This window comes from Macaca mulatta, chromosome 9 (assembly GCF_049350105.2).
Source record: "Macaca mulatta isolate MMU2019108-1 chromosome 9, T2T-MMU8v2.0, whole genome shotgun sequence".
NCBI lineage: Eukaryota > Metazoa > Chordata > Mammalia > Primates > Cercopithecidae > Macaca > Macaca mulatta.
In genome coordinates, this window is record NC_133414.1 from 137,774,016 (window position 1) to 137,796,832 (window position 22,817).

At 38.6% G+C, this 22,817-nt stretch overlaps 1 protein-coding gene across 2 annotated transcripts in view; it reads left to right on the forward strand.

Annotated features, from left to right (window-relative positions):
- EDRF1 (erythroid differentiation regulatory factor 1) overlaps positions 1–22,817 on the forward strand; it is a 45,583-nt gene that overhangs the window by 5,024 nt on the left and 17,742 nt on the right. Inside the window, exons 5-19 of one of the 2 annotated variants that reach the window (XM_015148436.3) lie at positions 828–952; positions 1,190–1,346; positions 4,461–4,562; positions 4,816–4,937; positions 5,753–5,864; positions 8,853–9,000; positions 9,080–9,188; positions 9,518–9,629; positions 11,424–11,684; positions 13,702–13,773; positions 14,098–14,248; positions 16,290–16,478; positions 16,823–17,023; positions 18,945–19,163; positions 21,575–21,798. In XM_015148436.3, the coding sequence (XP_015003922.2) occupies positions 828–952; positions 1,190–1,346; positions 4,461–4,562; positions 4,816–4,937; positions 5,753–5,864; positions 8,853–9,000; positions 9,080–9,188; positions 9,518–9,629; positions 11,424–11,684; positions 13,702–13,773; positions 14,098–14,248; positions 16,290–16,478; positions 16,823–17,023; positions 18,945–19,163; positions 21,575–21,798 (2,304 nt within the window). The remainder of the gene's footprint in view (positions 1–827; positions 953–1,189; positions 1,347–4,460; positions 4,563–4,815; positions 4,938–5,752; positions 5,865–8,852; positions 9,001–9,079; positions 9,189–9,517; positions 9,630–11,423; positions 11,685–13,701; positions 13,774–14,097; positions 14,249–16,289; positions 16,479–16,822; positions 17,024–18,944; positions 19,164–21,574; positions 21,799–22,817) is intronic. The other variant, XM_015148437.3, reaches the window with a different exon arrangement.

Consider the following 22,817-nt stretch of genomic DNA (forward strand, 5'->3'; position numbering starts at 1 on the left):
ACACAAATACTTACCACTGTGTTACCATTGCCTGTGATATTCAGTACAGTCACATGTACAGATTTGTAGCCTGGGAACAATAGGCTATACCATATGACCTAGGCCGGAGTAGGCTATATCCCCATTGTTAAATGACACATGGCTGTAGTTATTAGAATTAATTGATGCTCTTTAGCTTAGATTCTCAAATTGTATGTTGGTAAGGACTGTTTTTCCCACATGTTGAGAATGGATACTTTTGAAAAACATAACATTGTTGCAGTTTCTCAAGGATTACCCTCCATATCTGTACTTTTCTTGGGCTGGCAAGAAATAGTTCATAGTCAATCTTTAAAGAATATTCCTACAGTGCTTTGATAAAGAAAATTAAGCTATGGTGATTTAAATGACATTTAAAATAAGTGTTTTTTTCCTTTGAAAAGACCACAGTTTAGTTCATCATGTGAGTATGAGCCTAGGCACTGGGATGTGACAGTGAACAAATCACAGGCCTTGCTCCTTAGCAGTTCATTGTTTGGGGTTATAAACACACAGATCATTTCAATATAGTGTGCAAAGTGAGACCTTCTCCAGCTGCTAAAGAACATGTTATAGAGAAGACTTACCTCTCCCAGACTGTTAGGAGAGGGGGAAGATGGGTTTCCTTTAGGAAACAAAAAACAAAAGAAATGTGGTCTGCGTTGACCCAGAAAGATAAGATTTTAATGAATTTGTGTTTATGAAACCATATTCAAAAAATAAAAGGAGACTTTTCTGTAAGATAGTACTAAGGAACATTGTTTCAACTATGTGTGTTGTATTAATAATATGTATCTCATGTTATCCAGACTGGTGACTGGACATGGTTGAAAGAGTTTTATCAAAGACTAATTGACCAGAAGTGGCAGAGGAAGAAAAAGAGCAAGGAGCACTGGTATCAAAAGGCAATTCTTTCCAAGTTCTTATATTACAGGTACTCGGCTACTTATTTCTCTAAAGAGAAAAAGGGAATTCTGATCTAAAATTTAGTTTGAAGCTTATACAAATAATAATTTAAGTTTGGCCCCTATGATACTGTTAACATTTATTTCATATTTCTTTTTTACGAGATGTATGCTTAATTACAGATTGTAGTTTTTATAAACTGGTAGACTGTTGCATAAAGTTAACTTTAGTAACAGTGATCCTTTTTTATTTCTGGTTTGGCCAGTATCAATGGTGATGGAGCCGCTCAGCCTGTCTCATCTACCGCAGAACAGCAGGAATCGTCCAGTTCAGATCAGACAAATGATTCGGAAGGGGCTTCATGGCCCGCTCCCTTCGAAATGCCTTCTTCAGTTTCTGAAGATCCCAGTGCTTCCAGTCAGGTTAGTACTTAAATGCTAATTCTAGAAACTCCCTTAGAAAGACAAAGCCTTTTTTAACATCTTGTTAAAAAAAAAAGAACAGGAATAAGAAATATTCTGTCAGCTTATATAATGAGGGAAAAAAGACTTCTATCAGTTTATGGAGTGGGAGAAATACTTTTTAGTTTTTCACAATAGAATTTACAAGAGCTGTTATAAGTGGGTAGATCAGACTTTTTTATTAAATCAAAATATTTTATAATAGTTTACTGATATGTTTATTAATACTGATTATCTCCCTAAAGTGGTGAGTGTTATATAGAGATATAGTATATTTTTAACTTTAGATATGTAGGAAATACCTATAAAATACAGAGATTCAGAGGCCTGTTTGTAATTTAAGTTCTAACCTTTTTCATAACTTTTAGTCAGATTGTTAGGCCTAAAATATCCCTTTAAGATTTTCCCGATAAAATTCCTGAAACTTAGTCCATATTCATGTTATAAAACTTTTAGAAAAGAGAATGGACTGGATTGTCCTTTTTATCTCTTACATCCTTGTTTCTTCTTATTGCTTATTTATTTTTGTGCTTATTGTATCTATCAAAGAATAAAATAAGGCTATAGATGTAATTGTGGCATGTCTATTTTCAGGAAAATAGATAGATAAATGGATAATGAGATCTGTAACTTGATAAATTACGTCTTCCCTCTTGCTGTGTGTTCCCACATATTGAGCACTATTCAACCAGATCGTTTCAATCTTCACAAATTACAGGGAGCAAATACATTTACCTCGATTTTAGTTTCAGTAGGTTTAAAATAGAGAAAGCATCCCATGAAACTCCATAATGAATTCGAATTTTTTCAAAAGTGAGAAAAATGTAAGGAAAAGGAAGGAAGTAATTAATATGCAAGTCACATAGTGGTAACAACCAAGAAGTAGGGATATTCTAGGATTCAGAAGGGAGAAAAGACTACATAATACAAATACTACCCTCCTTATTACCCATCTCACCCATCTCCCAGTGTTATTCTTTCTTTACCTTGTTTAGGAATTACTTTGGAAACTTTTGGAGACTTGGGAATCTGTAGACTTATGTGTGGAGGAAGCAAACTGGCGTTTATTGAATAGCTCTTATGCCATGTACTTTGATACGTATGTTTGTACAAGTTTTTTTTTTTTCTTCTTGGAGCTGCATATTGTACAAATAAGTAAACTAAAGCTCATCAAAAGATGTTTCACATGGTCATACAGCTGGCGAAACTCTCAGGCTAGGGCATAAATGATCTTTCTGCCTGCAGAGGCCTGTTTCCTCCAGCAGTACCCCACTCTGTCTGTGTACTCCACACACGGTTAGCAAGGCCCTACTAGCAGTCAGATCATCGTAGCAGTGGTGTATCCCTAGGCAGAGCTAGCCTGCCATAAGAGTCTCTTACAGAGTACTTTTCTTATATTATACTGCCTAAATTTCAGCTTTAGAGGTTTGTTTATATTTGCAAGGTATCGCTGCACAAATTCTTGTTCCAAAAACTAAAACCGCTGGTTTGAGATCTTTGTTGAGCAGTTACAGAGGTTAAATAGGTGACTGTGGGATGGCCTTAGAGCCAGACATTTATCGAGAACGTTGTAACCTAGGGCCCATACTCTGACTAAAGCAACTGCCTGGCAAACTATGTTTTACGAATCAGTTCATGAATTCTTAACTTGTCTGTGTAAACAAATAATAAAATAAAAAAGAGTTTAAAGTTATCTTAGGACTCCTGAGGGAGAAGACAAGGCACAGTAGAAGTGCTAGAGAGCCACCTGTGCTTGTAGTCACACACGCTTCCCAGGCAGGTGCCAAGCCGCACACACAGATAACAAGTAAGACAGATGTTTGTGGAATAAGCAGCACACACATGCCTGTCTTGGGCTCTGTCGAGGCACTGACATTAAAAGCTTAAAGTAGTATTTCTTAATGGCTGTACTACTTTCCTACTGGTTGGAAAATTGAGTGGTAGGCTGAGTTTACCCAGTGTCAAAGGGCCCACTTCCTAAGTGTATTCTAAAATGTATTCCAGACCGGGCGCAGTGGCTCACGCCTGTAATCCCAACACTTTGGGAGGCCAAGGTGGGCGGGTCACTTGAGGCCAGGAGTTTGAGACCAGCCTGGCCAACACGGCAAAACCCCATCTCTACTAAAAAAAAAAATTAGCTGGGCATGGTGGCATGTGCCTGTAATCCCAGCTACTCTGGAGGCTGAGGTAGGAGAATTGCTTGAACACGGGAGGCAGAGGTTGCAGTGAGCTGAGATCACGTCACTGCACTCGGCCTGGGCAACTCTCTCTCAAAAAAAAAACTGTATTCCAGAGAATATCTTAAGAACAAAAAGTGTTCTGAGATTAAATAAATTTGGGAAACATTGGTTTTTACAAAGGCAAAGTAGATTTTTCTATTGCAGGATTGCTTATTATATCTTTATTGTTTTAATAGCAATAAATATTGTTACTCCACGAAAGTGAATACTTGGTAAATGTCATCTTTCAAACCTGACTCTGGAAAATTTTCATTCAGTTTCAGGAGCTAGTGTTCTGTGAAACACACATTAGGAAATGCTAAGCTGGAGACTGTTAAGATAATGAGTATCTCAAACTGTGGCTGAGTAAGATTTCTTAGGAATTTCTTTTTTTTAAGAGACAGAGTCTCACTATGTTGCCCAGGCTGGATTCGAACTCCTGGGCTCAAGCAGTCCTCCCATGTTGACCTCCCAAGTAGCTTGGACTATAAGCACATGCCATCGTGCCTAGCCAGTTCCTTAGAATTTTTAAATTCAATACAGATAGAGTAGGCTGAAAGAGCAGTGGTAATCAGATGCTCAAAAAAGGAGAAAAATGAAAAACTTTGGACGTTTAGAATAATCTTTAATCTGTCTCACTTGAGTAAGATCTAAATGTGATTCGCTTCTTGTGGTAGCTGTGATCACCAGCCAGAGCAGGCCACCCAGTGAGGAGTGTTATTATCTGTATTGGCCTAATTCACAATAGTAGATTTGAAGTGTGTACTTTGAATATTTAGGTGATACTCTTCAACAGTGGGTCAATTTTAAGAAATGTTGACAGCAGAATCACTCCTTATCCTTGCACTTTTCACAGGGAAGTGAGCCTCTTGAACCCTCATACATAGTGGGGCATGTGGCCTCAGCACCCAAAGAACAAAACCTGACTACTTTATTCAATGACGGGGAGCACAGTCAGGTATGCTTTCCATGGTGTCCACGGTGACAGCCAATCCCCAGTCTACTTCGTCATTTCAAAACTAGTCTAAGTCGAAATTGATAGGGAAAAACTCCACTTGACCCTGAAATTGCTTTCTAAGCATCTTTGTGATCTTAGCTCTGGGGCCTGACTTTGTCTTCTTTGTCTCTTCCTTTTTCTAGTCTTTTTATGGATCATAGGGGGAAATTACAGATTGACTGTTTATTATAATCTTTCCTGTTTTAAATCACAGGGTCTTAAAAATGATTTCGTTCGGAATATTCTTTGGACATTTGAAGATATCCATATGTTGGTTGGCTCCAACATGCCCATATTTGGAGGAGGCAGATACCCAGCAGTCAGCTTACGTCTCAGGTAAACCAACATCGTACCCCTTCTCAAGCTTATGGTATTTAAATTCTTCCTTTAAAATCTGTTCCATCAGGCTGAGGTTGCAGTGAGCCAAGATCATGCTACTGCACTCCAGCCTAGGCGAAAGAGCAAGACTCTTGTCTCAAAAAAAGAAAGAATCAGTGTTCCATCTGTTTGGGCATCTTCCTCTTTCTCTAGGTTTTTTCACCTCCCTCCTTCCCTTGCCAGTTGAAATGGCCACATTAAGGAAGGAGCTACTATCAACAAATGCTGAAAGGCAGGCCTATAGCCGAGTCTTCATTCTAGACCTCATTGAATAGAGCCAGAGGTTTGTTGGACTGAACTAGTCTTAGGTCTGAACCTACGACTTGTGAGAATATTCAAGACAGTTTATTTAATTAGTTAGAGAGTTTCCTACTAACTACTTGTGAGCATTTTGCTTAATGCTCCACATGTATTTGTTGACATTAGCCAGTGTGAATTCTAACTTAAGCATGGTCTTGTATGGTATTCAGTCTTTCTCAAGTTGTGTGAGGAGCAGGCAGTAGGCTGACAGTCCTTTCCTATCATATTGTCTTCTATTCTTACTGAAAACTTAACCAGTGTCAGTTAGAAATACAAGCAAGCTTTTGGAAAGTTGTTAAGTATAGCACAACCACTGAGCTGCATGTGCATATCTTGTCAGAAAAGAAAGCATAGATGGCATTTTCTATCAAGAGAGGACAGCTTAAAATACTTAAATGATAAAATAACTTTCAGATGATTCATTAAGGAACATCTTAATTAAACCAAATAACGCTAGAACTGTATATTTTTAGGGATAACAACAAACCAATTAATGTGCTAACTGGAATTGACTATTGGTTGGACAACTTGATATGCAATGTACCAGAGCTTGTGATGTGTTTTCATGTAAACGGAATTGTGCAGGTAAGATACAGTGTGATTTTTGTAACCTCTCAAACGCAAATTGGTACAGAGAGTTCCTCACCAAAGTCTTTATGGCCTTAAAGTACTAAGGTACATTTTTGGCAGGGAAGATAGCTGTGAATAAACTGAATTTGAGTGTACATTTAAGTTGGTGATAACAGAATTCTAGATGTTCTAGAAGTGTAATTTTACAGGTAATTTGGAGGAAGTTCATAAATGTATGAAAACCTGCATTTGTAGCCATAGAAGTCTAATTTTAATGCCAAGCACTCATTAATAATTAACTGAAAGTGTCTATACAATGGAGGCGTTTCTTCATTATGCAAATATCTACTCAGTACACGCAAAGTTTTAGGGAAGGATCTTGTAAAAATTGTGTATGGTAGATAGCTTATATAGCAAATTCTTATTCAGCATATTCTATTTAGAAGACATGTATCCCCATTATAAGTGTTGGGGGAAGCCAGGCATGTTGGCTCATGCATGTAATCCCAGGCTACTCAGGAGACTGAGGCAGGAGGATCACTTGAAGCTGAGAGTTTAAGACCAACCTGGGCAATGTAGTGAGACCCTAACTGTAGGAAAAAAACCCACACACTTAGCTGGGCATGGTGGTGCATGTCCGTAGTCCCAGCTACTTGGGGGCTTGAAGCAGGAGGATCACTGGAGCCCAGGAATTTGAGGCTGCAATGAGTTATGATCGTGCCACTGCACTCCAGTATGAGTGACAGAGCAAGACCCCGTCTCAAAAAAATAAAAAATTTAGAATTTAAACAATAAATAATGGTTGAAGGAAAACAAAGAATAAGTTTGGTTGTTACTCAGAAAGAGATAATCCAATGGGAAATAATATGCAGAGAAAACAGTCGGAGACAGATAAGAACGAGAAGTGTAATACACACACACAAGTCTAGATCATCAGAGGAGGGGCTGAGCACTGACACTGGAAGAAAGACTTGGTGGAAGAAGGGCCATCTTCACTGAGTCCTGATAATAGGTAGTATCCCAAAAAATAAAAGCTGGATTTCAAAAGTCTAGTGTAAATACATGAAAGGATTGATAATAAATCCAGCTAGGGAACACAGGATTTAGGTAGCACAATAGCTGCAAATAAGGTTGGAAAAGTCATGATCAAGTGATGGAGATCTTAAATGTTGAGCTAAGGAGTATGGACTTGGTTCAGTTGGTAATCTGGAATCAGTGAAGGCATCTAGGAGGGGAAATTTGTTGTGTTAGAATATTAATTTAGAGATAGCATATAGGATAGACAAGGAGGACTTAGAGACAAGAAAACCGGAGGCATTGTACCATTTTGCTAATAGTATAATGTACTTCCACTAGAGAGGAACTGTTAAGAATCAACAATGGTAAGAATAGATAGCATTTATTGAGTGCTTATTTGATCCCAGCACTTTGCTGAATGCTTTAAATGCTTTACCTTATTTGATCTTCTTAGCTACCTCACATGCTGTTATTCCTATTTGATGGAAAGAGAGACTGAGGATCAAGGAGCTCAAGTGAGTTGCCCAGGGTCACCTTAGTAGTGAGTGGCGGTGCCAGTCTTTGTGCCTCTCTCTGGCTGAGGACATGCTTTGAACCATTATATTGCAACCCAGTGATTCTTAACCTCGTTGTGCATCAGAATCACTTGTAGCCTCTTTAAAAATGTTCTTGCTTGGGCCCCCAGTGTTCTAGTATCAGTAGGATGTGCACCTCTTGTCTTTTCAGAAAGTCTGGTATATGATTCTGGTTTGCAGTCTTCATTGAAAACCACTGTTAGACCATCTCCCTAAATGGCAACATTTAGTGGGAGGCTGAGGTGGGAGTGGGGAGCAGGAGAAAAGAGACAGGCAGATAAAGCGTTAACAAGGCGGAGGGGAAGAGGAGTCAAAGGGGATTCCAGGGTTTAGGGGCTAGAATAATGGTGGTGTCATTTAGTGAGAGAAGGATGTTGAATTGGTTTAGACAGGGAAGGTAGTATGTTTTTGTCACATGTTCAGTTTGAGGAAAGTATAAAAATGTCTAGTGAGCATTTTGAAGTTGCAGCCATTAGAGAAATAAATTGAAGCATCATCTACCTAGATACTGTCAGATTTCGTCACCTGAGAATCTATTAAAATCAGGCATTGGAGCCTCTCCCCATAGGGGTAAAAATAGAAGGGCATTTAGAGAGAGAGAAGGAGAACAAGAATAGCGCAGATTAAAATATGGGAAAGGAGTGTTTTGAGGAAGGAAATAATCAACATTGGGGACTTCAGTGAACAAAGTGGGGTGAAAATCAACCTCAGACGATTGTGTTTGGTCGTACATTCCAGTTGATTTAAAGTTTCTAGTTTTAGAGTACTTCAGAAAATGTGGTAGGAGGTGTTTAGGAAAGTGTGCACAGAAGACAAACAAGAAAAATGCAAAGGCACTGTTAAAATAGTGGTAGTAATGTCCATGAAGCCTTTACTCATATTGCCACCTCCATACCCGCCTGCTCCATCCCTGTGAAGTAATGAAGTCCATAGACAAGAGAAGTGTCTGCCAGAAAAGTTTCCTGAATGATTCTCTCTCCTTGAGCCACCGACTCTAGTATCTAGCAAAAGAAAAGGCCAGAAATACATGTGTTTTAAAATCTTGCTGGGTAAAGCCTACCTTCATTTACCATCTTCCCAGTTGAAAACCATTAAAGTGGAGGAAAAGTATTCAGTATGATTTGTTCCATGTTAGAACAGAAATCAGATCGTGCCTAAATCTAAGGTTCTAAATCTGGTAGTGATTCTCCGTTGAAATTACCCACTAGTGAGCTGCCCTTGCTGATGGGGTGGATGAGATTCCTTTGGGAGGCTGCAGCGGAAAACAGATTAAAAACCACGGGTTTAAACGCTTTCATGCTACACAGGTCTCTATTTGCAGGACTTCTGCATTTGGTTGCTTTTTTAAAAGAAAGGTGTTGTTTCCTCGGGTTTTCTCTTAAACTGCTTTCCATCTGTCTGTGTTTTACAGAAATATGAAATGATAAAGACAGAAGAAATTCCCAATTTGGAAAATTCTAATTTTTCTACTAAAGTCATAAAAGACATTGCACAGAATATTTTATCATTTTTGAAATCTAATTGTACCAAAGAAGGACATACCTATTGGCTCTTTAAAGGTAAGCTATTAATACTTCTTGAGTGAACAATAATTGATTTGAGTAACTGTTGTAAAATGAGGCTTGTTTTTCTTTCCAGCAAGTGGCAGTGATATAGTGAAGCTCTATGACCTCACTACTCTTTGTGAAGAAACTGAAGACAAATACCAAAATCCATTCACAATGCCAGTGGCCATTCTCTTGTACAAGTGAGTGCTTTAAGAATTTTAGATGAAGAAGTAGCCTTATATAAAGTTTTAAAGCATACAGCCACAGTATCCAAACCAAGGTTTTTAAATGCTTTTAGGTTTTCATAGTAGCGGGAAAGATATAAAATACACATTGTACCAAATACTACTCAGCTTTCTTATGACACAATAGTGTAAACATTTTGGGGGTGGTGGGTAAAGTGTAAAGTTTAATATGTTGTTGTTTCTTACAGCTCTTTGTTGGAAAGAAACAAGAGCACTCCTAGACTTGAGTCTTGCAGACAGTGATGAATGGTGGGCAGTAAAGTTGATATAAACTCTTTTTTTAGGGTTGCTTGCAACATGATGATGAAGAAGAATCAAAATAAGAAACACTATGGAACTATTAGAACGTTGCTTCTTAATTGTCTTAAATTATTGGACAAAAGCAGGCATCCTCAAGTAAGATTAACATTTATGTATTCTCTAAAACAATTCTAGCATTCTAACAGGGAATTGTTACCTAGACAGTAAAGCTTCCCGAGTCATATTCTGTAACTGCCCTATTCAGTGTGGTAGTCATTAGCACATGACATGTAGCTGTTGATCACTTAAAATGTGCTTTGTCTGAATTGACATGTGCTGTCAGTGTAAAATACACCCTGAATTTTGAAGGTTGGGTATCTGTACATATTACATGTTGAAATGCAATGGTATATATATTGGATTAAAAATATTTAAGTTAATTTCTCAGATTCTACTACTTCTTTTTTTTTTTTTTTTTTTTTTTTTTTTTTTTTTTGAGACAGAGTCTCGCTCTATCACCCGGGCTGGAGTGCAGGGGCGCAATCTCTGCTTACTGCAAGCTCCCCTTCCTGGGTTCATGCCGTTCTCCTGCCTCAGCCTCCCGAGTAGCTGGGACTACAGGTGCCTGCCACCACGCCTGGCTAATTTTTTGTATTTTTAGTAGAGACGGTGTTTCACTGTGTTAGCCAGGATGGTCTCGATCTCCTGACCTTGTGATCCGCCCACTTTAGCCTCCCAAAGTGCTGGGATTACAGGCATGAGCCACTGCGCCAGGCCTCCACAGATTCTACTTTTTAAATGTAGCTACTAGAAAATTTAAAATTTCGTATGTGACTCATGTTACATTTCTCTTAGACAGCACTGCTCAATAAATTTAGAACTCATGGAATTCTAACAGTAGCGCTCTTAGTTCTTTGTTTTGTTGCTATTAGACCTTGATAACACTTTGTTAATATAAATAGGGTTCACATTCCACACTTAAGGATATTAAAGCATCTCTTAAATAAAAGCTAGTAACATTTGTTTTAAAGAGAGGGGGGAAAAACATCTCTTAAAATATTCCCTCAGTCATGCTCCCCACAATTTTATACCATCCTTACCCTCCGTTGTTTGCTTCATAACTTTATTTTTCACTGTAAGGCTAATGGTTGTATCCTGTTCAAATCAGTAAAGGTATGTAGGATACGCAATTTTTCTTTGAAGAGCCAAAGTAATTTTAATTGTAGCCACATTTGATTTAGAGATAAAGATTATGCTAGAGACCAAACTCAGAAATTTTTTTGAAGAAAAATAGTAAAACATTTTGTTTCTGACTGAAATATCTAATTGCTGACTGAGGTGGCAGTGTATAGTGGAATTTGAGTGGTTTATGTGGATGTTAGAAAATGGTGTTAAGACCATTGTCTGTGATTAAGAACTGATAAATAATAGAATGGGATAAATGATTGTATATAATTGCTAATTTTAAGAGATATCAGAATGGACTTTTCCCTTGTTAATGTAATTTTTTTTTTTAGAACCATAGATTGTATAATAAATATTAGTTGCCTATTATAGAGAAACTTGAATTAATTTATAGTTTGTAAGGAAAAATTCTGGTTTCTCACTTGGTATAGGGTGGTATTAATATTTGTTAATATTTTAGATATGACACTCAATACTCAAAAGCTTTTGTTTGTCTCCAGTGAAATTCAGTTGACACCTTTTAAGAGAGAAGGCTCAGGGTGGAGTAATTTCAGGAAATAGGAAATGCGTCAACCTATAAAGATTTTGTGGAGCATACTCAGAGTATTGGTAGCTTTGAACTGGGAACATTTCTGTGTGTGTTACAGTCTATATGGTGGAAACAGCCTGTGTGCCGACCTCCTTCTAAAATTTGTTAGTATGGTATTAAAATCCACGTATTTTTTTATGACAGTAATTTACACATATTTCTCTCTTTTTCATAAGATTATTGCTTCCGCCAATTACATGCTTTCAGAACTTTTTCAATTGGATGAACCTAAAAAGGAAGAAAATTCAGAATCTCCTTTAAACGAGAATTCTGATGAAAGTTATAGTGAAGAGGAGGAAGAGATGCCCGACAGTGATGAAAATGGATCCTATAGCACCAGCTCTGATCCATCGGATGATAGCAAAGCAGTAGCTATAATCAAGTCCGTTGGAGAACTGTCAGTTCCAGAAAAATACAAATCTATTCATCAAATCAGAGTAAGCCTTTAGAATTTATATTAAATTGTTATCAAGGAAACATAATTGTTAATCGAATATAGTTAGCCCTTCAAAAGATACCGTTGCTTCAATAAATCTTTCATGGTCCAGCATCTAATAATCATTAGTTTTCTGAATTCTAAAACTTGGCTTTATAGTATTGTTCCACGATAACTGACCCACATTGTACAAGCCTATAGTGGACAGATGTGTAAACCAGGTGTCTGTCTATTCTTACGTGAAGGATTTTCCTCTCCAGTGACCAGTGTGTAGTCATAGTCTTGTCTCCTTACTAGGGCACTTCTGTCCAGTTTTGGGGTTGCTAGGAAATGACATATATAGGTTGCTTGGTGAACATAGAATTAGGGTAGAGAAGGAGGTGGCTCTTGGAGCTGTGTATGGTGAGATCTGGTACATTATCCCTGTGCTATATAAGACAGTACTTTTTTCATGACTCTGGTAGTCATGTCTGCCGTATTGGACACGTCTCTGCCCTGGAGAGGACCAGACGGATTTCTCCCTGTGTGGGTTGCCCTCCCTGACTGTCCTTCTACCATCAGTGTATCTCCAGGCAGTGTATACCTTTCAACATACCATCTCCCTATGATTAGATCCAGGCCAACCTTAAGAGTTCTGGCTGTTCCCTGAACTGAAATACAGTTGTATTTACAGATAACCTCTTAATTTAAGCACTGAGTGTAACTTTCACATGGAAACTTTAAGCAAGTTTTTGAGGGGCTATCCTGTCACCCTAAAACGTTGCCCATCTTTCTGACCTTCACTTGCCCTCTTGGTTTACCATGGTCATGTTGGCTTTTTTTTCTCTCAAAAGCATCAAGATCATGCTCATTGGAGGGCCTTTGTATTTGCTGTTGCTTCTGTTTGGAATGCACCTACCCTAGGTCTGTTCATGGCTGCCTTTTTTAAGGCTTAAGTGTTGACTGAAATGTTGCCTCTTCAGGGAGATGTTCCCTGACCACTCTGGCCAAAGCGTGCTCTACTTTTTTGTCCTTCAAGGAGCCTATCTGTTCCTGAAGTTCTTATTTTTATGTTTGTCTTGCTTCACTAGAATGTAAGTTCCCTGCAGGTACAGACACTCTGTCTCCAATGTCTAGAACACATTATGGGTGCTCAGTAAATATTTGACTCAATGACTGCAGGAAAAAGTCATTAACTGTCCATCTAAATTTTAGTTCACTTTCAGCTTGAACTTCCACAGTGGAGTGAAAAAATGTTCTGGTTATAATCACTGATTGCAAAAGTTACATGTATATGGAATACTGCATTGTAACACTAGGCCATGGACTTAACGGAACAATTAGATAATAATTAAAGATGTAATGAGTGTCACTGTTTTTCACAGATAGCCCTTTCTGTCAGTATCTGAAGCACTCAAAAAATGCAGTCTTAGTATTCATATAAACGTGTCTTTAGTTGGCCTTTCCTTATCCTTATTGAATGACTTTGCAGTATGGACAGTCAGCATGAGCTCCAGAGTCCCAGCTCCCCACTCACTCACCGTGTCCTCAGACAAATTGCTAAACTGTCTGTGCTTGCTTCTCTTCTGTGCAATGAGAACAGTCATTCCAACCCCACGGGATTCAGCAAAATGAAATGCTTCACACGTAATATCCTTCTTAGTTGGAGGTTGCTAGCTGGTTTTGCTCCTTAATTAAACAAATAAATTAACAAGAATATTGGTGAAACTTGTTATTTCTAAATTGATGCTAATTGTTAATTGTGTTTTGCCTAGTATCGGTGCTAATTATGAGTGGAGCTGACCTACTAAATGAGGTCTATATTTGTCTAAAATATTACTACTCTAGTTTTTGCTTTTTTGTCATAATAGAATTATATTTAAAATTGTAAGTACTTAAAGCAACATATATGTTGTAAGATCTTTTTAAGCAAGATTTTTGTTGATAATGCTTGCAGTAATTTAATCTTCAACAAAAACAATATGTTGACCTTAATACATTGGTAGTGTATTCATAATTTTACATGTTTGTTCCTCAAGCCCAGTTGTGCATTTCCAGTTTGCCATGACACAGAAGAGCGCTGTAGACTTGTGCTGAGCTATGTTCTAGAGGTAAGTTTAAGTTTAGTCTTCACTTTTTCAGTAAAGTTGGTACTTGATATGCAAATTACACTTGTTTGTTGGTGTCTAAATGTTACTCCAAATTGTGTTCTGCTGCAGTTTTTTTTTTCCTTAAGCATAAACTGATAATCAGATTCATTTTTCCGAAATATTTCAGATCAAACCAAGTTTTTAAAAGTCTGTTTCTGAGATGGAAATTTCTAAATTACTAAATTAAATTACTAAACATATTCAGTAGTCCAGATACTGTCTTATATTTAGTTTTCAGTTGACCTGAAGTTAGGTATATAGTGAATGCTTTTCCTTTTATTGAAGGGTTTAAAATCTGTCGATAGCAGCATCAAAAAAGAAAGCGACCTCCCAGCAGCTGACCCCAGCACTCCAATCCCGTTAAAATATGAAGACGAATCCACAAGAGGGGGTCCTGAGGGGCTAGAGAAGCAGATGGCCTTGTTTTTGGACAAAAGTAAGTTGAATTGATGTGCAAATAAGGCCTTCAATAGAATAATATACTGGTTCTTTATCAACAGCAGACTTATGTCAATTAAGACATTCATTGCAAGGCATTGAGAAAAGGATATGTGAACTGGAAGTAGGCGTAGTATTGTTTCATTTGAAATATAAAAAGGATATTTTTGATGTTTCATGGACATTTCTAATAAGAACATAAGGAGCCTGCATCTTCCCGTTACCCACAGTGAGGAACTAATGCCTCAGCCCGGTGGAGTTCTCAGAAATTGCTGCTTCAGTAAAAGCACTGGAGTGTGTAGGTGCCACAGACTTAGGAGCCCAACTGCCTAACTTCATATCTTGGCTTTGCTAGGGCAAGTTGTTCCACTTCTTTGAGTCACTTTTTATCTCTTTCAAAATAGAAACGATAATAATGGCTTCTTTAAAGGGTTGTTAGAATGATTAAATGGTTAATATATGTAAAGTGCTCAGAACAGTGTACATAATAAGCACTATAGAAGCGTAGGCTGTTGTTACCGCACAGTACTTGAATAAGCTACAAATGTCACTTTTAAATTATCTAGTTTGTTCTTCAGGAATATAACATCATGAAGAACATATGGACTTTGAAGCAGAAGCTGTGAATTTCTTCTTTATTTTAACCTAAGTTGTATTTCTTTTTCCAACCTTATTTATTTCCCCCTTTTAAATCAGTTTCAATTGTTAAAAAAAAAAAAAAAGAAAGAAAGAAATGTAGAAAGCCTGTATGTTTGAAATACATTTGAATCACAGTGGAAGAAGTGCTTTCTGGACCCTTCTTTTCCTGAACAAACATGGTGGAGATAGGAGAGGAATAGATTTATCTACAGGCAGTAAGGAGATCACCCCAGGACTTTTGCCATTCTTTTTTTCTGGAATGCCTTTTCTGTCTCTTCCTCCTCCTCTGTCTCCCCTGTTGAAAATCCTGCTCAAGCTCAGAATCTCCATGCTTCCCTCTGTTCTCCATCAGAATTACTTGATTCTCTGACCACTTTGTCCTGTGAGCCTGCCTTATGTCAGAGTTCCTGCGTTAAATGGTTTTACACACACATGCACACACAAACAGCTGTGAACAAGAACTTCATCTGACTTAACTTTAGTTTCTCACAATGCCTCTTACTCACAGATGATGCTTATATCAGCAGAGGAAAGAAATCCATACACACATCAAACCATAATGAAGACTAAGTGTCTTTCATCGCCTTGAAAGACTTGGGTTCTAGCTGATTAAAAAAATGAGAAACCTTCAAGCTGGGAGAAGTCGGGGTGTGTTTTTGTTATTTGTGGAGCAAAATGTTCCACAGTATTTTGTTCTTTCTCTGTTAATTACACTTTACATAGTTTGTTGTGGTTTATGTTATCAAGCATAGAGGCCATATAACTTCATGTCACAGTTTCCAGTGCCTGGCACAGTACTTGCCACAAAAATGATCATTTGTTGAGTATAAAGAAGGTAGTGATGGGTTGGACTTTAAATAGAGTATTCCTGATAGAGGAAACAGTAAACTAAGATGGGAGATAGGAAAAACAGGCATCTTTATAGGTGACAAGTAGTAACTTAACATTGGCTGACGGGTAGTAGGATGGACAAGTAGGAAGTGAGACTGAGAAACATGTAACTAGTTTAGGCTAAGTGGGAAGAAACCATTTTCATGTTTGAGGACAGGCTTTCACAATGATCTAAGCTGTGCTTTAGGAAGGTAAACTTTGACAGGTTGACACATAGACTGGAGAAAGGAGACAGGTGTCACTCATGAGGTTAGCTATGTCAGTGACACTGGAAGAGAATGACAGAGTTGCCGATGTCAGGGAAGCAGAAGGCCTTGGAACTCCCAAGTGAGAGTCTTTTAACACAGCCGTTTTACTCCAGTGTATTTAAGCAGTAAAGCATAATATTTACCAGTCTTGTCACAATAGCACCTAAGTCTAGAGTGTTTCTATCAAGAAACAGAAAATATTTTTTGTGCGTGAGACTTACAGTCAAATGTGCTGTCTTTTTTTTTCTCTCCATGTCACAGTGGGCTCCCTTCAGAAGGGCAATTATTCCAGTCAATCTGGAATGATCCCTGGCTCTTGGCAACATAAAATGAAACTTCAGCTGATTCTCAAGTCGTCGAAGGCCTATTATGTTTTGTCTGATGCTGCCATGAGTCTTCAGAAATATGGAAGAGCATTACGATACATTAAATTAGCTTTGCAAAGCCATGGTAAGCCACTGTACATGAATATGTTTAATAGGCCCTGGGAAGGGAGAACAGAGAAGACATCTGAATCACAGTGGAAGTTTACTCCTGTTTCTGTTGTGTATCTTTATTTTAAAATGACTCTTTCCAATCCTGTGTGTGTTACCTTCTATTTTAGTTTCTGCTCAATGGTTGAACGTCTCTGCTTTGAAATACATGAAGCCGTAATATGTATTATTGGACATAAAATAAACAATAGCTACGGTGGTACAAAGTGTTCTGCTGATAACACAGTTTCTTCATATTTCCTGTGGTCATTAACTGTTTCTGCGTTTGTGTTTTTTCTTCTTCCCGCCCTTTCTAAACAGACACTTACTGCTGCCTCTGCACCAATATGCTTTCCGAAGTGCTGCTGTTTCTCTCTCAATATTTGACACTTTGTGGTGATATCCAACTAATGCTGGCCCAGAATGCAAATAATAGAGCAGCACACCTTGAAGAGTTTCATTACCAAACAAAAGAAGACCAGGAGATCCTGCATAGCCTTCACAGAGAGTCCAGTTGCCAAGGTGTGCCACAGACTTGGACCACGTGGTTCATGGTGGGACTATGCAGTCTAGCTCATGCTTGAGTATTCAGAAAAGGGACAGAAATATTAGAGTTTTGATATTTGCTTTGTATTTATTTATTTATTTATTGAGACGGAGTTTCACTCTTGTTGCCTAAGCTGGAGTGCAATGGTGCACTCTTGGCTCACTGCAACCTCTGCCTCCCGGGTTCAAGCGATTCTCCTGCCTCAGCCTACCAGCTAGCTGGAATTACAGGCATGCGCCACCATGCCTGGCTAATTTTGTATTTTTAGTAGAGACAAGGTTTCTTCGTCTTGGTCAGGCTGGTCTCGTACTCCTGGCCTCAGGTGATCGCCCACCTTGGCCTCCCAAGGTGCTGGGATTATAGGTTTGAGCCACTGTGCCTGGCCTACTGTTTTATTCGTTTCTTAATTTTAAAATTAAACATAATCTTGTGTATTTGTATAAAATGGTTTTTAAGTATTTTATAATTACTGTTTATATAACTAGAACTAACTATAAAGTAAGATATGAAGACAGTTGTGTGTCAACTTTTTTTTTTTTTTTTTTGAGACACAGTCTTGCTCTGCTGCCCAGGAGGCTGGAGTGCAGTGGGGCGATCTTGGCTCACTGCAACCTCTACCCACTGGGTTCAAGTGATCCTCCCATCTCAGTCTCCCAAATAGCTGGGACTAGTACATGTGCCACCACACCTGGCTAATTTTTGTATTTTTATTAGAGACAGGGTTTCACCATGTTGCCCCAGACTGGTCTCAAACTCCTCAACTCAAGCGATCCTCCCGCCTTGGCCTCCCAAAGTACTGGGATTACAGGCATGAGCCAATGCGCCTGGCCTTGTGTCAGCTTTTTACACTCTTCTTTTCATGAGGTTCTTCTAGGTAACACTTGTAGGCAGCTAACAAAGCCATGGGTTTCCTTTTGAAAGGTATAACAGTTGATGAAGGTGGTTCATTACCTTCTGGATGATTCCTCGGGGCTGAAATAAAGTGATCATTGTTTTTAACATTGGCTCATAGCCAGCGTCTTACTGAATATGTCACTGTGTTTGGAATTATCAGGCTTTAAAACTGGGAAATAGAGTAATCTGATCCGCAGCAGCGCTATCGCTCCCTCTTACCTCAGCACAGTTGTGTGAGCACGCTGCCATTAAGACAGTGAACGAAGTAAAAGATGAGTCTTCTGAAGGTGCTTCTGTAATGTCTCATGGGGTTGTTTTATTATGCTCTTAAATTGTTATACTAAATATGACTTGATGTTTGTCTTCCAGAGTTTCAGACAACTCACAGCTGGAGGAGTGTACTGGGGGAGAGGGAAAAATGTCTTATTTTCTAGTGTTTTTGCCCTTTCTTCCCCTCTCTCCGTCTTTCTCAAATAATCATTTTTTTATAGATATAGTAGGAAAGTCCTCAGTGTATTTTTACTACTCCCATCATAGCAATTTCAGTTAAATACTTCTTTTTACTCCAGTTCCCACTTTGATGGCATTTTTAATCTTCTGAGGGCTTCTGTAGCAGCTTCTTCAGTGACTTAAAGTTAATATTGACACATTATTTCAAGAACTATTTCCATTAATTAAAAAATAACAACTTTGTATTAGTGGACAACTTTAGGTCTGCCCTAATAAACAAACGTACCTGGGAAAACCTGGATCACAGGAATTGCGTGATATTCATAGTCAGGAAAATATTTTTATCCAACATTAATATCCCAAGAAATGTAATTTTATAAATAAATAGATCTTTATTATGAAACTTAAATATTGTTGTATTGATTGAATCTTAGTATACTTATACCGTATTGCATTTTTTATTACTTAAAATTTAGAATCTCAGGTTCATGTAGATACTGAGGAAGAAGGAATCACATGACTCGCATTGATGTATCCCTTTTTTCTTTTCAGGATTTGCATGGGCAACTGATTTGTCTACAGACTTAGAAAGTCAACTTTCTGTTAGTTGTAAATGTTACGAGGCTGCTAATGAAATCTTGCAATTTAGTGACTTGAAAAGCCAAAATCCAGAACACTATGTACAAGTATTGAAGAGAATGGGTAACATTAGAAATGAAATTGGAGTGTTTTACATGAATCAGGCGGCAGCATTGCAGAGTGAGAGAGTAGGTGAGTATTTCTTTAGATTCCTCTCTTTATTGCCTGTTCTCTTAGAAAATTATGCTAATTTTGTATGAGTTAAGCAAAGAACTGTGGCACTTGATTTTATGTCATAAAGAGGTGCTTTGTTAGAGAACCTCTTATTATTCTTAAGAAATAGAATTAGGAAAACATGATTTTTCCCTTGGAATTAATTATTTCAGTGTTCTTCATTCTCACTTTTGTACTCAATCCATCTGATCAATTTAGAAGCAAATGGGACATCCAATCATGTGCCAGGCTGTATGTTGGATACGGAACTGGCTAAAATATGGTCCTCTCTTCATGTTGGGAAGCTGGATAGGAACACAAAGAACACTGTGGATGAGTACAGATGAAGTATAATGGGAGACTGGGGAAAGAAGACATAAGGTCTTAAGTTAGAGGGATTTTGGGAAAGTGTCATTGAGCAGGGTGGTGCGGGGTGTGTAGTGTCAGCTGGCAAATGTGAGGAAAGGAGGGTGCTCCAGACCGAAGAGGCGGCGTTAGGAAGAAGCCAGGGATCTCAGAGGGTGCAGGTGTACGTTTAGAGGGAGCAAGAGGCCTGTGTGAGGAAGATGTGGGATAGTGGGTAAGTAAGATGCGGGATGGCGTAGTAAGATGTGGGATGGTGTAAGTAGGATGTGGGAGTAAGATGTGAGATGGCGAATCATTTGGGCCCATGTTGAATTTGAGTTCACTATGGAACGTGTATGTGAAAAGTCAGTTTGAAGTGTGCTGAGAGCTGTAGGGCTATCGAGATAGACTGAGGCCGTTCATTTAAAGGGAATAGTTGGAGCTGTGAGAATAGACGGGAACATAAAGGCTGGCCACAGGGAGAGAACAGAAAGGGGCTGAGGTAGAACTGAGGTCAGCAGGTTAGCTGAGCATCTGTGGGCCTTTGGTTTTGGTTTTTGGTTTTGTTTGTTTGTTTGTTTTTGTTTTTGTTTTTTAAGAGACAGGGTCTTACTCGGTCGCCCAGGCTAGACTGCAATGGCATGATCATAGCTTGCCGCAGCCTCGAACTCCTTGGCTCAAGCAATCCTCTCACCTCAGCCTCCCAAGCAATTTTTAAAAATTTTTTTAGAGATGAAATCTTGCTATGTTGCCCAAGCTGATCTCGGACTCCTGGCCTCAGGCAGTCCTCATGCTTTGACTTCCCAAAGTGCTGGGATTACAGGCATGAGCCACCGCACCCAGCCTGTGTGCCTGTTGATCTGTGAATAATGCTTGGCACTTAGGGATACAGATGTTGCCCTCAAAGAGTTCCTTGCTAGTGGGAGAACCTGTGCATTTAAGGTGCATCTGGAGGGACAGTCAGTGAGGGAATTTGGGAAGTGGTCGTCAGGAAGCTAGGGAAATTGGATATAACACAGGTTGTAATCTCTTCAAACTCCATGGGAACCACGCTTTTGGATCTTCACAAAATGACACTTTGCTCAGATGTTTTTCTTTGCTTATTTGAATATCATTTGGTTAATAGTGAAGAGGGTTATGCTTAAGTGTTGTACAGTAGACCCCACTTATCCTTGGAGGATGCATTCCAAGATCCCCAGTGGATGCCTGAAACTGGAGAGTTCTTCTGTGCTTTTTCCTGTACATACATGCTGTGATGAAGTTTAATTTACAAATTAGGCAAGTAAAAGATTAACAGCATTTACAACAGTATGGCAGCATCATTACTCTGGTGCTTTGGGACATTATTAAGTCAAAATAAGGGTTACTTGTACAAAAGCACAGCGATATCATAACAGTCGATCGGATACCCCAGACAGCTACTAAGTGACTAATGGGCAGGCCAGGCATACAGCATGAATGTGCTGGACAAAGGGATGGTTCCCATCCTGGGTGAGGCGGAGCAGGATGGTGAGAGACTTCATCAAGCTGTATTAGTCAGCTGGGGCCGCTGTAATGAAATATCATAGACTAGATGACGTCAATGAGAAATTTACTGTCTCATATCCATCCATAAGGTGGCAGCAAGGTTGGATTCCTCTCATGCTTCTCCCTTGGCTTGCAGATAACTGCCTTGTCACTGTGTCCACACAGGGCTTTCTCTCTGTGCATACCCCTGGAGTCCCTCCCTCTTTTTAAAAGGACACCAGTCATACCGGATTAGGATCCCACTCTTACAGTCTCATTTAACCTTAATTACATCTTTAAAGGACCTGTCCTAAATGTAGTCAGATTCTAAGGAACTAGGGGTTAGGGCTTCAGCATATGAACTCTGAGGGACACGTTTACCTTCATGTAACAGGCATGGTGAGAGCAATGAGCCGTGGTTGACTGCAGATGACTGGCTCGCCACCACACTCCTGTCACTGCCATCCTCCTCTTAAGACAGTGCTAGGGTTTACACTGATGTCTGCTTACACAGTTGTTTTCTTTCTTTCTCTGTAAAGTGAGCAAATCTGTGTCTGCTGCCGAGCAACAGTTGTGGAAAAAAAGCTTTTCTTGTTTTGAAAAGGGAATTCACAACTTTGAGTCAATTGAGGATGCCACAAATGCCGCCCTTTTATTATGTAACACGGGAAGACTCATGCGAATTTGTGCACAAGCGCACTGTGGTGCAGGTGATGAATTTAAACGTGAATTTTCACCAGAAGAAGGCTTATATTATAATAAGGTAACACATTCGCTTACATGTTGGGCCTCATCCATTCATACCTGTCATTTATTTACATTTTTCCATTGTTTCACTAAAGTATTACAAAACTAAAAATAATTAAACTCTGCTAATGGCACAAGACTAGACAGATCATGAAAACACTTGGAACCTGGCCTAAGACTAGTAAGAATTGAGTATTGAAGATGACATGTGGAATTGGGAGGGAAAAGATGATTCTGCAAATTGTTTGTACAACGAGCATGAATATCAAATGGATTAAAGATTGACATGGAGAAAGTGAAACTGTAAAAGTACTAGAAGAAAATATAGGTAGAGGCTTATATGATAGGTTATGGAAGGACTTTCCCAGCATAGCACAGTAAGCAGAAATCCTGGGTAAAAGTTGAATAAACTCAAATGTGTGAAAATAAAGTTCTAAAAATGCACAAATGTATAAAAAAGATCTAAAAATGCTGTCTCATTTTGGCATTATAATATTTTTAGTGGAGATGAGGTTTCGCCATGTTGACCAGGCTGGTCTCAAACTCCTGGCCTCAACATTGAGTTTTATTTATTAGATTGCCAAATTTTATGACAAATGATCACACCCACTGTTGCAGAGGGTCCAAGGATATGAGCACTCATATAATGGAGTGATTGAAGCCATTTAAATGACATTAGTGAAGAATGTTGGTGGCATAATAAATTTTTAAATGAATGACCGTTTTTGATTTTCTTTTTAAAATTTATATATACACAGAAAAGAGTGAATAAATAAACACCAGAAATGTAGAAATTATTGCTGGGATATTAAGTGTGGTTTTGTTTTTGGTTTCAATATAATGGCCATGTATTTGAGGATTGGGGTAACAAGGTAGGAGGAGATACTTCTTTTTACAGTAAAATTTGGCATGTTTTAAATCTAATGTACTAGTTATAGAAACTAATTTTCATTTAGAAAGAAAAAAAAAAAGGAAACAAGTGCATCCTCACGCTCAGCCTGAGTCAGAAAGCAGCACCACGGATCGGCTTCTTAT